This window comes from Lutjanus erythropterus, chromosome 22 (assembly GCF_056507025.1).
Source record: "Lutjanus erythropterus isolate fLutEry1 chromosome 22, fLutEry1.hap2, whole genome shotgun sequence".
In the NCBI taxonomy this organism is placed as follows: Eukaryota; Metazoa; Chordata; class Actinopteri; order Lutjaniformes; family Lutjanidae; genus Lutjanus; species Lutjanus erythropterus.
The window spans coordinates 7858816-7874385 of NC_139338.1; the positions used below are offsets into that span (position 1 = coordinate 7858816).

The 15570-nt window shown below is 39.3% G+C and overlaps 1 protein-coding gene across 1 annotated transcript in view; it reads left to right on the forward strand.

Annotated features, from left to right (window-relative positions):
• The first annotated feature begins 555 nt into the window (after positions 1-555).
• The window catches only part of LOC146306581 (anoctamin-4-like), a 58762-nt gene continuing 43747 nt past the window's right edge, over positions 556-15570 (forward strand). Inside the window, exons 1-2 of the mRNA XM_084711091.1 lie at positions 556-837; positions 6242-6316. Coding sequence (XP_084567217.1) covers positions 603-837; positions 6242-6316 — 310 coding nt within the window. The 5' untranslated portion in view covers positions 556-602. The remainder of the gene's footprint in view (positions 838-6241; positions 6317-15570) is intronic.

Genomic DNA, 15570 nt, shown 5'->3' on the forward strand with positions numbered 1-15570 from the left:
TTTCATCTTTTTATCTCATATTTATGATTTTTTAAATCATATTTGTTACTTTTTTCCTCATAATTTTGACCAATGGTTTCATAATTTTGACTTTTATCTCTTAATTATGACTTTTTTAAAATCTCATTCTGACATTTGATCTCATAATTATGACTTTTTCCTCATAATTTTTTATTAATGACTTTTTAACTGTTTTTTTCTTTTAACTTTTTTTTTAATCTCATGATTATGGCTTACCATTGGATTTTTCCTTCATTAGCAGACATGGGCTTCCATAGTAATAGAGACCCTACTATATGACTTCTTTATTTTGGTACCACTAATATTCCCACAAAAACTTGACACTGCGACCTAAGTAACCACGTGAAGCAGCCACGCCTGCAGTTGTGCGTAAAGACTGCAACATCAACCGGCAGACAGAAGCCGAGAGAGGCTGATGATGGAGCGGAGGAGGTGAGCTGGTGCGGGGAGCAGCTTTCAATAACCAGCGCTTGATTCCAAGTGCAGTGGGTGGAGTTAAGGATGCTGTAGGTACAGGAGAAGTTGATGCCTTCACACGGCGAAGCCATGCGTAATAAGTGTGACCGCTGCCGGTGACGAGGATGCTGGAGCATGAGGCAGGAGGAGCAGACAACATGCGACTGGTCCGTCAGATCAGCAAAGGGATGAAGATCCAGGCCGGTGGCGAGCACATGGGTGGCTGCAGCAAGGTGGGAGAGAACCAGGAGAACCAGGTCATCTGTTTGCAATGTCAGGATGAGGTGGTTCGGGTTTGCCCCGGCAGTCCGCGCAGTCCTCGCCGCGCCATCGCGACGCGCCTCTCCTCCGGATCCGCAGGTAAACGCATCATATGCAGCATACGGGGCGAGTACATACATGTCATCACATGTGATGTTAATATCTCAGCATCCTCAGTTTATATCATCAATCACCCTGATTTCACTCCTGAGTGTGGGCTGATATGAGGGTGTGGTGCTCCAAATAACTGCTTGGGACAACTCAAGACTCAAGACTTGTAAAGAAATAATGTTATGAGTTATGAGTAGATTAACTGATTAGTAAATCAAAAGAAAATTAGTTGTCATTAGTTGTATTTTGATAATCGATTTCAGTCATTTTTAAGCAAAACTGTAAAACATTTGCTGGTTCCAGCTTCTGTCAGTTGGACAAAAGAAGCAATTTGAAGACGGAAAATTGTAATGTATATTTTTCACAGGTTTTTGATATTTTACAGACTCACCGATTAATAGTGAAAATATTCAGCAGATTAATTAATAATTGAAATTATCTTCAGTCGCAGCCTTAAATGAGTAATATTTAATTTTCAGTTAAAACCTGCTGCACAGTCAGGTTAGTTTAGTAATGAAGTCCTGAAATTGACTACTGGGGGGGACATTAATGTGTGAAAATGTGGAATATTTTTTAATTAATTATTTTTAATTATCTATCCCAACCTCTAACTTGAAACTACAACCAGACAGATGTATCAGTCAGCTGATATTATCGGATGATGTTGGGCATATAGGTTAACATTGCTGGGGTCAAGTAAAATGCAGTGTCAGGCAAGTAATTCTGGCAAGTGGTAAAAACAAATGAAACTATGAAACTATTGTGATTATCAATTAACTGTTAAAGTAATTTTTCATGCAAAAATTACCGCAAATGTTGTTTACAGCCTCACCTGCTTTTCTTCAGTTATTATCATATTAAACTTAATATCTTTGGATTTTAGACAAAATTAGACATTTAAAGACATCATCTTTGACTTTGAAAAACTGGGACAGTTTTTAGCTTTTTCTAACATTGCAGCCCAAGATTTAACAATTCACTAAAGTCTTTGCTGTTATTTATTTTATGTATATTTGATCCTGCTCACCTCCACCACTCCTGGGGTGGATCAGCGTTGTTGCATCCAGCTGATCTGACTGGATGTTGGAAAGATAGTGGCTGCATTTGTTAATCATCTCAACACAACAACAACACTTCAACCCAAACCTCATGCTTCATTTTCCAGTGCCTACGAGTACATTTCTGTCATAGGTGATGCGTGTTCTAGCAGTAAAACCGAAGAAATGGCAGTTTAGTTTTGTTGCCATAGCAACATAATTGGCTGCTCCTGAAGAGGTGGGGAATATTTCATCATTGAAAGAAGAGTAAAGAATTAGACTGACGGCTTAATGTTTTCAGTCATCTCACGAGAGAGTTTGATCTGACTTGTGCCTGCAAAGTTTTTTTTTTTTTTTTGAAAGTGCCTGCCCTTTTCCAAACAGTTTGTAAGGTCAAGTTCACCATCTGGTGTGTCAAGTGAGTTATTTCTAATTATTAAAAAATACCAGTGAAAGTTATGAAAGTTAACTGTTTCAGTGGACAGATATCATTTTGGATGATAAATTTGATTGTTAAACTGTAAATATTGGGTTTCCATTACATATCTTTGACATGAATATTTGATTTTGAGGGATCATTGCAATATCAGCTGATATATTAATATAAGAATTTATTTACTCCCTAATATCTTATTGTCTCCATTATTGATCAGGCATTACTTGAAACATCTTGAGTCTGTGCTTAGGACACACACATATGCATGCACAAAATGAGTCTTTATTTCTAATTGTCCGTAGACAAAACGATCACTGCTGTGTCAGAGTGTATGGCTTCTTATCAGCTGCTCACAACAGTCTCTCTACCGTCCTGTGATGTTGCTACAGTTATTTAAGATCATTTCACTCCTGGGTGCTACTTTTAAGAAAATGTTGTAAGGAGAACTCATAAAGCAGATATTGATTGTGACATGAAATGTGAAATGACTTTGCACACAAAGCTTAAATGATTTAAAACAGTTTAAAGCACCATGTGATGATGAATCACAGATGTCACTGGAAGCTGCTCAGATGCTCATACGTGCTGACTTTCCACAACTTTGGTAATAAATGATACCCGCAGCTTTATCTGCAAACATAGAGGCAAAAGCGAGTGCTTACGCTGAAAAGACTCCCGGTCAGTGATAAATGTCCACGTCGTGCTGCGGTCGCTCTTCTCCGATGTGGCTGTAGGTGTTAGATTAGAGAATAAGGAAATGAGCATTTTCTACAAAAGTATTTGTAAGTAAGTATTTGTATTCACTGCTCAGTCTGGATGCAAAAATATCAGATGGTACCTTTAAGTAGTGGCTGCAGTGCCATAGGAAGTCTTTTCCTCCGCTGAGACAGATTAATGGTTTAACCTCTATATCCCTTGATAAACTGGAGTTCCAAATTAGGCCTCATTTTCTTAATTGACTGTGTAACCTTGGTGATAGCAAGCTTCTCATCAAGTCATTCAAAGTCAACACTGTATATTTACTGCACATCGTTTCTGAGTTACTGATTCTCCATGATGGCAGTGAGCGTGACACACAACAGCTTCAGCTTGTGCTCTGGCAAATACACTGCCCTTATTTCAGGTATCTTAAAACTTCACTTTTCAGTATTTCTGCATTAAAAATGGATCAAATGACAATGTGTCATGTTGCAAAGTGGGACTTTGACCTGGTCATGAAGTGTAATCTATCGATTAGTGCACATGGACACAAATTGTTAACCTGACACGCCAGATGGTTTGTTACACAGAACCATCTGGGAAGCCATCCATTGAAGCTATTTGGAAAAAGGCAGGCACTTTCAAACAACACTTGGCAGGTGATTGGATGAACTGTCTGTCATGTCTAACGCTGGCTAACTTCGCCCAATCAGATCAACTCACCGAACTGAAGCAGAAGTCACCCAGCAAAAAACATCTTTTCCGTCAATAAAAGCCTTCAGTGCCGTTCTTTGCTCTTCTTTCAATGACAGGTTCTCTCCAGTTTTAATATAATTGATGCTATAACAGTATCTACGCTAACCTCTTCAGGAGCTGCCATTGTTTGTTCAAGATGAGTCATTTCCATGGATGCTTCTGGCTGTCGGCACACCTTAAAACCACGCCCATAGCTTCAAACAGTCCCTCCGAGGGCCCTGATTGGCTTGCACCACCTCTGGTGCAGACACAAATGAATAGCTTGGAGCCTGACAAGATGGATTCTCACGTTATCTTGTGATCTCGCGAATCCAGCTGCCTCGCGAGGTAAACAAATTGTGGCCATTTTCCTTGACAGTCAGCATGACTTTAATAATGATGATGAATAATAATGAAAAAAATAGTATAAGAAGTGAGAAAGTCTGCATAGCAACTGGATGGAAAGCATGATGTTTTCCTAAACCTATCCAAGTTGTTTTGGTCCCTAAACCTACCAAAGACCTTTATTTTGAAAGTGTAACTGGATGCTGTATATTTATTATTGCTAACTTGGTTGCAGAATGAGAACGATGGTGGATAACGGGCAAAATTAGCTTGAAAATTGTGCCATGAAAAAAGTAGGGGTACAACTATTTGATGATATGATAATTTTCTTGATGTATTGTAGTTGTTTGGTCCATAAAATGGCAGAAAAATGTTGATCACTATTTTCGATTTTTAGTTTTAGTTTTTGCGGAGTGAAAAAAGCAGAAAATACTCACATTTGAGAAACTGATATCAGAGAATTTGGACATTTTTACTTAAAAATGACTCAAAATGATTAATTGATTATCAAAATAGTTGCTGTTCGATTTAACAGTCAAATAATAATCAATTAATCAGCATCCATGTATTCATGTAAACAAATCTAATAGATTGAATTTTGTGCGTATTTCAAAAAAAGACTGTGTTGTAATGACAAACCCACAGAAAATTCTCACTCACAGTTTGTAGTTCTCCTCAGTTGTACGAGGGATTTTAGCTTACTGTTTTGGTTTGACAGACTGCAGCTTTAATAATTTTGTCTCTGGACACAACAGCAAATATCCTCAGGTAAACCCACCGTACGCTCAGTACAGTCAGTTAACAAGGTTAACTGCCCTCTAAGGAGTTGATGGAGACCAAAAAATCTAAAAGGAAAGTAAATTTTGGACTTAAATTTGGTAGATGTTTGGACACATGACTCCAAATAAATCCCTGTGTCTGCTCAATAGGTAAAGCTAACAGCTTCACCATATCAACTTTCAAATTAAATTAATGCTGCTTTAAGTTAGGGTAGTTCAAATACAGACATCAGTATTGAAAATGCCCTTTATATAGCCTAAAATACTGGATCGGGTATCAGCAAGTCCTGGACTTTATGCACCGATCCAATATCATGTAATTTATTAACCCTGAAACAGGACGCTGCTTCTTCCCAGCAGCAATGCATGTTTATATAAATGTATTCTTTGAAAGCACTGGTATTGAATCAGTACTCATTATCGGCCGATAATGAAATTTCAGGTATTGGACAAACCAAGACATTTCATGGCATCAACAAGAAAATGTGATGGGTAATTGTCACTATTTTGTGACATTTTATTGGATAAACAATTAACTGAATAATCAAAAAAATGGTCTGCAGATTGATTGATAATAATCATCAGCTCTAGTTATTATCCAGCTCAGTATCAGTATGGTTATTTTAACCGTTTACCTAAATTTTGGTGTCGAAACTTACCAAAGACCTTTATTTTGAAAGTTAAAGTGGATGTTGCATATTTATCATTACTAATTTGGTGGCAGAGTGTTTTTTGAAAGGGCCTGCCCTTTTCCAAACGGTTTCAATGGACAATTTTCATAGATGGTTCTGTGTAACAAACCATCTGGTTCATCAGGTTATGTGTCCACATCAGTTAGCAACAAAATTTCTTTAGCTGGGTTAGCGGAGGGTCTTCTTCCTGTAACTCATCCAAGCTTGCGGGCTCATTTTCATAACACTGCTATTTTATTCACAGTGTTCTACCACAGTGGATGATTTCATTCCCTCTCCCATATAAATGGGTAGACTGAGGCACTAAAGCTGCCACACTCATGGATTTTATACCTTAACTCTGCCAAGGTCGAGGGCTTTTCCCCTTGTGCAGCTCGTTGTGTGGAGCAGAGCACTAACATCGCAGGATTAGGGGTTTCATTCCTGTACCGCTGCAGGGTCATGGCTTTTCTCAAGCCCCAAGGAACAGCGCTAGGTTTAAGGGCCTAGTGGACACACTGGAGCAGTAGGATTCATAACTACATAAAGACTTTTTTCCCAATTTCAAAAGCAATGGCTGTAAAAGTAACTAAAACTACACTGGTCAACCTGTGCTAAAAGTCAATGCTGCACTGTGAGTCTACCTGATACCATAATGTACCCTGTGTGTGATCTGTCCTCCTGTCGCAGACCGTGAGCCCAGCAGCAGCAGCTACAATGTCTCTTCAGGAACCTTCTACAGCTGTGTCAGTCAGATCACCATCGGTAAGTTCACTCTGTTTTTTACCACGGAAGAAAAATGGTTTCAACGTAAAATGAAGTTTAAAGGATGTGCATAAGACTGTCATAACCATGTCATGACACCTGTTATGATCATGAGGGAGTCTTTATGAATGTTTGTGGCTGTTGTAATTAAAATGTCATCCGGTTGATTTTGTCATTTTCAATGCAAAGTTTGTAAAGATGACTTGACATTAACCTAGACGGAATTACTTTGATATGACAACTTGACATTAGTCAAGCCAATGATTTATTTGTTATGACATCTTGACATGAACTACGACAACATAACCTGTCGATGTCTTTGTCATAAAGACTTGACATTGTCACCTTAAAAAAACTGTTTATCATTATTTGTTAGCATTAAACTGTCACATGTGATTGAACTGGCTGTCATTTGGCCATTATAAGTGTGTAATGAATATTTTCCTTGACATCAAGTAAGGTGGTACCATTTTGACTTGTCATAATGATGTCATTAAATGTTATAAGGCCAATTTGACAGAGTATGTCAAATGTCAAATGCTTTTGTAACAATGTCAAGAGTAATTTCCTGGACTACAAGTAAAGTGGTACCATTTTGGCTTGTCATAAGGATGTTATTAAATGTTATCAAGATTGACTGGGCTATTTTTATTATCAAAGAAATTTTTTTTTTAACTTAAACTTAATTTGAAGGGGTTTGTATAAGACTACTCATTAAACTGCCATATGAGGTTGGTTTTAACACTGGCTGTAATAAGACTGTTATATGTGTGTCATTAATATTTTCTTTGACCTCAAGTAAAGTGCCACATTTTGGACTTGTCATAAAGATGTCATTAGTTTTTATTGCACTGTCAAATACTTTATAAAGGTGTCATGAATAATTTCCTGGACTTCATTGAAGGTGGTACCATTAGATTCTAGATCTTTCTTCCCCCATCACATTGGCAGAAACAGGCTTCCATACAACAGAGGCAGATATTATCTTACCAAACCAAAGTGGCCTCACAGCAGTGGGCATGGCTTCTCTCTTAAAGGACATATCACTTTCAAACATTTACATAACATTGAACTTTGTGTGCCTGTCAGCACACAGAAAAAGAACCAAACATGCCACTATCAGTTTATTCAAACAAGAGAGTTCAGGACAGATGGTTTATACTGGTGCTGTGATTGAATGTAAACGGACGAAATACAGTAAATTAACTGCTGTGCTGATTTGAAGCAACTTGCAAGAGCATTGCAATATATTAAATTAACACTGGTGCTGGAATTTCTTCTGGCAAATCTTATATTGCATAACAGGTTCAGTCGTGAAGTATTATTAAAAGTACCCTGTGGAGTCTTGACCACTAGCAGCTTGATGGAACAATGTTTTGTTGGATGGGTCCTCATCCATAGTCACTCCATATCTCTGCAGGTCGAGGTTATGTTAGCTGCTGCTAGCATGACACGTGACACAATATCCCACCGGACAGTTGGTGGTCAAGTTGCATTATGGGCAATGTAGGCAGCAGGTATTGACAAAAAAGAGGAATGTTTTGAGGAAAAATATCAATGAATCTGTCGGATCAGTTTTGATTCTTCTTTAAACTGTCCATCGTGAGTCAGTGAAGAACTTTAACGTAGCGATGCTGGCGAGCTGCTCCGCCATCACACGTGACACGCCTCACTCTCTGTAGTACATATGAAACGCACCCTTCCAATCTGGCGCTCTATCTAAACCGCTAAAACCTCTCATCTCTCCCTCCGCTTGTCAAGGCCATTGCTGCTTTGCATCAGCATCACTGCCTGTTCATTCAGCCCAAACACCACCCCAGCATCCACCTGCAGGCTCCGACAGGGGGTCCAAGATATGTGATCATCACTCCTCTTTATCTCTATGTAAATATAATCTGTCTGAGGAGTGATGAGGTCAGAGCCTAGACGCCAAACTAACTACATTCTGCTGCTGCAGTAATCATTCTTAAATGTGAGTTGTCTGACTGAAATAACAAAATCCAGCATGTGGATTGGTATCATAGTGTAGGGTTATGTGGTAACTCATGATAAAGTACAGTCACATACTGTATATATCAGCAGCGTAACACTGGAGGTACTGTGTGTGATATGCAATATACTGCAAGACACTTTGCACTTAGAGCTGCAACAATGAGCAGATTATTAATCGATTTTTAAATTAATCGTCAACTACTTTGATAACTGATTTGAGAGATTTCAGCTTCTTGAATTGGAATATTTTTTTTACTCCTCTGCGACATTAAACTGAATATCTTTGGGTTGTGAGTAAAACAAGACATTTGAGGATGTCATTTTAGGCTTCAGGAAACTCTGAGAGACATGTTTTACCATTTTCTGACATTTTAAAACAAACAACTATTAATCGATTAATCAAGAATATAATGAAACTGTTAATTAACTATGAAAATGATCATTAGTTGAAGCCCTAGTTACAATATGCTGGTTAGTAGTCCTAACTTAAAATAGAAAAATTAAAAAAAAGTGAAACCTTTCTCATTACTACTTTCTCAAGGAAGACAGTTTGACATGTCACAGTTGGAAAAGCTCGGCTGTAAATAATAATATTAATGGTGGCTGAATTCCATTTGGCTGCCTCAGCCTCATCCTGGTATTGTGCATGCTGGCTCACAGTTTGTATGGGAATAGAAACTGCCAGCGTCCCCCTGCTGATTTTGTTTCTTATTTTTTGCTGTGATTGATAAATGTATTCTTCGATTTGAAACAGTAGCCTTATATTCTTGTTACTTAGCCTCTATGAAATGAAACCCTGCGACTGACCATGCTGATGTGCGTGTCCATGTATGTGCATGCACGTAATATGTTTTAGAAGCGGTGCACACCGGAAAAGCCAGTGTGTAATATGAACCCTGGGCGTGACATGATTTTGGGAGGAATTTGATTTGAAGGTTGAAAAGTGGGCGTGTCATAACCAGACTTATGAAGCTGAAGATTGATTGACGGGTGAATGTTGTGACATAATTGGTTGGTTCAAGCCTACATAAGCACGTGTCATATTTTGTAAGAGAAAATGAAAGAAAGAAATGGACTTTTTGTATATTTTGGGAGGTATGTGTTGTTAAATAGGTGCACAATATGACAGGACGTGATCCAAAAGGGTTAAAAAGGCTCTTTTAATTTCATCTGGGCTTTAGCCAACATGTCTTTTACAGTATGACATTACAAGAAAACTTGACGTTGTAAAATGACCATGTAACTGCAGCAGGATCTTGTGTTAGTGAATTGTGATGTATTACAGTAACATTTCAGAGAAGTTACTGCAGCACAGTACAGTGCTGCTGCATCAACTGCTTCCTGACAGCATGCCGGAGGGGATTACAGTAAACGTTGGATTTGCTAAGCAGTTAGAAAATTAAAGATTTCCCCTGACATGTAGCTTTGTATGTATGTCAGGGCTTGTTGACAGGAAATAGTGCCTTGTTGACGAAGCTGTCTGAAATAATTTTCCTGTCTGTCGCAAAAACTGCAGCGTCCTGCCATTTGCGATATTCAGACCTCGCCTTTTGACATTTTTTCGATGAGTGTTAGAGGCTGGTTAGAGGGAGAAGCTGTAAGCTGGAGGCTGTGACAGTTAAGACCGTGGGTTCAGCTCAGGATATATGCTGCTGCAGCTGCATGCAGGTGTTCCTCTCTCCTCCCTGTGCTAAATAAAAAAGAAAAACTAATGAAGTGCTGAGGGAGAGCTTTGGACCGTTGAGACTCACCCTCTTGGTTTTACAAAGGAAAAGATCTATAGTCTCAGCCTGCACTCTGACATAAAGAAAGAGTTAGTGTGCTGCCCGTGATTTAAAAGCCCTGGCCTTTGTTTGAGAGGAAAATACTAGTCAGCATCACTGTAGGTTCTTAAAAGTTCTAATCGATGATAATCTTCCGTTTATTCCAGCCTCCTTCATTGTTGTAGGAGCTCACTGCAGTTGTGCGGCTGATGGACAGAGCTAATCTTCAGCCTGAGGCCGGGATTCACTGAAGGATGACATGAAAAACAATCAAACGCATCGTGCTGAAACTTCTACAGCTGGCTGCTCACTGCTGTACACATTCATAAAGCCGAGAGCTCGGTTCGGCTCGCGTCTCCGTCTAACGTATTTGATGTTTTGGCATCAGGCAGATACATTTCCAGAAGCTATGAACATGCTCAAATTTCCCGTTGCATCTCTGGAAATCAATTAATTTTGTCAGGCAGTAACTGTACTTGAGGACGGTGTTTCTCAGGGTTGTGCTGACTCTGCGCTTTGTTTTGTTTTTTTGGCGAATTTCACAAGGATTTCAAGGTTTATCGATATTGTTTTTCTTTACCACCAGAAATTAACATTTGTACAGGTTCAGTAGTATACTTCCATTAAAAATGATAATAATATATATATATTTTTTAATGCACTGGCATCAGATCAATACTTAGTATTGGCAAAGTTCCGGTATTCAGAAAATAAAGATGGTACTGGGACATTTCCACAAATGTAATTGTTCTGTTCCAAGTCAGAAGAGGAATAGGCTAATTGGCATTAAATGAGTCGATGCTGCAGAGGGACTGACATTGGTCAGGCTTGTCCTGATTGAGGCTAAAGAGGTCAGTGCTTGTCGGATCGTCCAACATCGTCTGAAACCCTCCTGTCCAACATTAGAAATGTCCAACCATTCTGTAACTTTTTGAAAAAGACAATCCAGCAGTAACCTCGTGAAATGACTGGACGGATCAAGCGCAAGAGCACATCTCACAAACTGGCAAGAGAGCAAGCAGAGACTATGAAGACTGAGTCTGAAAATGTAAAAAAGTAACCACTTTTTGAACATTTCTGACATGAATTATAAGAGATCGACCGCATCCTTGTGGCCTCTTGGTGTCCAATAAAACCTACTGATCTTCCCTCTTACTTCTTACCATACATTTCCTCCTTTAAGAGGACAACCACAGGGGTTTGGCCACAACATATACTGTGAACTGGTATCAATTTGTCAGCCGTCAAAAGATTTTGCTGATACTGCAGAATAGCTGTTCATTTTATCCTCTGGCTGTATTATATAACTGTGTGCAATGTTACAAATGGATGACAGGATCTTATAAGTTGGATTCAGGGTTTTGAATGAGTGTGATGAGGTACTTTGATTTTATTCACTGCAGTAGCTAAAAACAGACATTGCCATCTGGATATTTCATCTTATATATAAACTCTATAAAGAGTTTTAAGACACCGCCTTCTAGAAACAGCAGCACTTGTTATTAAGTTGTGTATGTCCAGCATAATTGTATAAGTTTGTAATGTTACAAGAGATCACTGTACCTCCACTGTCCTCTAACTTTACCACAAAATGCTCCATCTGTCATATTTAATATCACAACACACACATGATATATATTATAAGAATAATAGGTAACATGCTATTTGAAGGGTTGAGCATAAGACTGACATGACACCTGTCACAAACATGAGGCAAGCTTTATGAATGTTTATGACTGTTGTCATTAAGTGTCATTAGGTCCAAATTTGTCTTGGTTAATGTCAAGTTGTCATAATAAAGAAATCTCAGTGTCAGCTTTCTCTAACTTTAAAGGAAAGAACCTCTGTCTGTATGTATGTATGTCCTTTTCATATCTCGGGAACCGTACATCGACTCCACACTTGGCAGGTGTATTACTGAGGGTTTAGGAGAATGCACCATTGAGTTTGGTGCAATTTGGACAGATGGTGGCGCTATAACAACCAACGTTATGTTTTGGCCTGTAATTTTTGAACTGCAACTTTTGAGCTGTCTCAAAGACAAAATTCTTTGTCTAAATCTTTTTTTTTTTTATCATGACTACAAATTTTGAGTCATTTTCACCAAGTTTCATACAGAGCATTTCTGGACCAAGTCAGAAAAAATATCTTTCAGTTTTTTTATATATATGTTCTGCTGTAGCCAGCTCTCAAAGTTGGTGCAAATGCTGTGCAAAGGGGTTATATTACAAAAAAAGCAATTGGTCCGCTCTGATTGGGCGTACGTTATGAACGGCCTTGCACTCTGAACGGCGATGCCCCAAACAGCCAAGCCCCAAACGGCTACACCTCCAACAGCCGTGCTCCAAACAGCCATACCTGGAATGGGCCCTGCACTAATATTAAAATGACATTAATGAAAGAATGACTCTTAATGACAACAGTCATAAGCATGACACACACATGAATGTAACGACTCTCGTCATTAAGTATCATTTATTCTGAATTTGACAGGTTATGTTGTCTTGGTTAATGTCATGTTGTCAGAACAAATACATCTGAAACCATGACAACTTTGTATTAAAGATGACACATTTGTCTACTTTACAGAGTCATGAAGGAGTCATAAAGGCTGTGCAACAGTACTGCTGCTGCCGTGTTGCTTCTGCTTCATCTGACAGAAGCACATGACACATCAGTGTTAAAACACACTTTGACTTATAAATACAGCATTCAGCACTCTAAATTTCTCTCCACCCCAGCTGCAGCTCTCCATCCACCTACACTACTTCCGCTGCAACTCTCCCTCCGATGACTGTAGACGCTCAGCTCACACCGGTCACTGCACGGTGCAGCGTGTGGCCCAGATACCTGCACCTGCATTTGTTTTCTTACCTTCGAGGGTGTCAGGAAGTGGAAGTGCTACATATCTGGGCCTCACTCTCCTCAGAGAGCCACGCGGGCACTTTTTTCTGATGACTGCGACATAGATATTGCTTAGAACACACTATGTCCGAAAAGGCTGTGCGCACCGTGAGTTTTGGAGGTCGTTCGGATACATGCCAGGTGTAGATTACCTCCTCCACCCCTCCCGCCGTTTCAGGTGACTTTCATTAGCTGTTAAGGATTGTCGCCTCCATGCAGCTCTTAACGTTGTTTCAAGGGTCAAGGCTACACTTCCTACTCATTTTATTGTAGTTTACATAAAGTGAACCCTGTTTTTAGTCTGTTGGCCATTTCTGAAAGTCTCGAATCCACAGGCCTTTCTAGTGTTCATCAAGAAGCAGCCTCCTGTTATAATTTTATTACTTTCTGACCTGCAGGATCTCTGCAGTGATTCAGTGAATTTATCACCAGGCTTTCTGAAAACCTGTTTCCTCAAAAAGCCTCCCAGTATGAGTAATCCTACATAAACACATTTTCTGCCAAGATTGAAACACACTGTGCACCAATCAGGTTATAGCAACATTTAGCAAAGAAATCTGATGAAAGTGGGATTGCTCGCTAATGTTGCCAGGGCACTGTCAATCAAACCACACACCAGACTGTCCTGATGAAGCAGATTAGCTGAATTTAATAATAATTAAGAGTTTTTTTTCCCTTAAACTTGGGTTGCTGTCTAGTCTCAACCTCTGGGTATCCAGGGGTCACCTTGCAAGGCAGCTGGATTTGTAAGATCAAAAGATCACGCAAGAATCCATTTTGCCAGGCTTCAGGTTATCCGTTTGTGTCCGTAGCAAAAGTAGTGCAACCAATCAGTGTCCCAGGAGGGAATACTGGGAGTTACAGACGTGGTTTTAGGAAAAACGACAGTGAGAAGTGTCAATGGAAGTGACTTGTCTCAAACAAACAATGGCAAGAGTTTGATCTTATTGGTTGAAGTTAGCCCTTATTAGACATAATAGACAGATGGTTCATCCAATGACCTACCAAGTGTTTTTTGAAAGTGCCTGCCCTTTGATAAGCAGTTTCTAAGGACGACTTCCCAGCTGGTTCTGCGTAACAAACCATCAGGTGTGTTAGGTTAGTACTTCATTAGAAAAAATACAGAGAAAATCTCCTAACAGAATGCTCAATCAGCTACGTGTTAAGATTTGCAAGACTTCAAGCCTCTGCAACCTGTGGTTACCGATAATGTTTTTTGCAAAGATATTTGCACGTATGTACACAGAAGCATAATTTCAGCTTTAACGCACAAACTATTGTAACATGTAATCTTAAAACAAACCCAAAACAAGAACCAAAAAAGTTCAAAAAAGCATACACTACACTGTCCAATCAAGTTGCATTGTGTCCATGCTTATTTTGCCAAAGAAGAGATGTTGTTAGCATTTGTCTATGCCTGAAGTAAGAAAAAAATTTATTAAATGAATGAGCAGTTACTTGTTTTTAAATTGGAAATTAAAAGAATGCCGATCAAACTGAAAAGCCCAAAAATCCAGATCATACAAGGTAGCTGTGAAAATGCCCTATATGGGACAAAAAACCCAACATCCTGACTTAATTTAATTCACTGCATGTTCCATTTTGTACTCATTTTCATGCACAGATGCACAGTTAACCTGGTGTGTCTTTAGCCTGTACAATGCGGAGCAGTCCTCCAGCAGCCCATGAGTGAAATATTTCCTCTAAAGTAAGTTAAATACTGCTATACTTCTCTTCTATTTCTGTTTGCAAACTTCCCCACACACTAAAGAACATCCCCTTTCCTATTATTTCCAAGCAGCTGTCAGACTTTTCTTGCCAAAAAGTGTTGTATTAGACAAATTCCCTTCAGGGAAAATAAAAACCTCTGTGTTCTAGTTGTTATAAGTGCTGACTTGAGCACAAACATTATTTCGGGGACGCCCGGCCCAGTGCGACCGCACTCCCATCGTGTGAAAACCCCTCTATTCTTTAGGAGAATTTGAGGCTGTAAAAGAGCCGAGCTGAGATGTACAGCCTGGATTCACCTCGTCCCTCCCCCTCAGAATTTATCCTCCAGCTGAATGTGCTGCGTGATGAGCGCTCAGAGAGTGCCAGGGTTCCACTACTCTGCTATTGATTGGGCTGTGTTTGTTCACTGCTGATGTGCCGCTGAAATCTGCTGGGCTTTCTGTTTCACAGGAAACCAGGAGGTTGGGGGGTGAGTGTTCCCTAGTCCTACCTGCCCCCGCTGCGTTACATAACGGCAGTGTGCGGGAAATCAGCCGAAGAAAAAAAAAATCACAGCATACTGAACTGTTTTCAGATAATTAATATTCAAACAGAGATCGTGTTAGTGAGATAAGACCTCATCTACAGTCATACTGAAGATTGTGCAACCAAACCCACAGGATCCTCAAATTTTAAAAGTTATCAAACAAAGATCAGGCTGAATCAGAGTGAAAGGTGCATAAAATAAGACATAATCAATTGAGATAATGGTGCAACTGTAAAATGTGTTGTTGGACTTTTGGTTTTGGTAATGATGTTTAAAGTTCCCCTCCAGACACATTTCTAAGTATTAAAATACTCTGCTGTGATTATTATTTTGTTTAA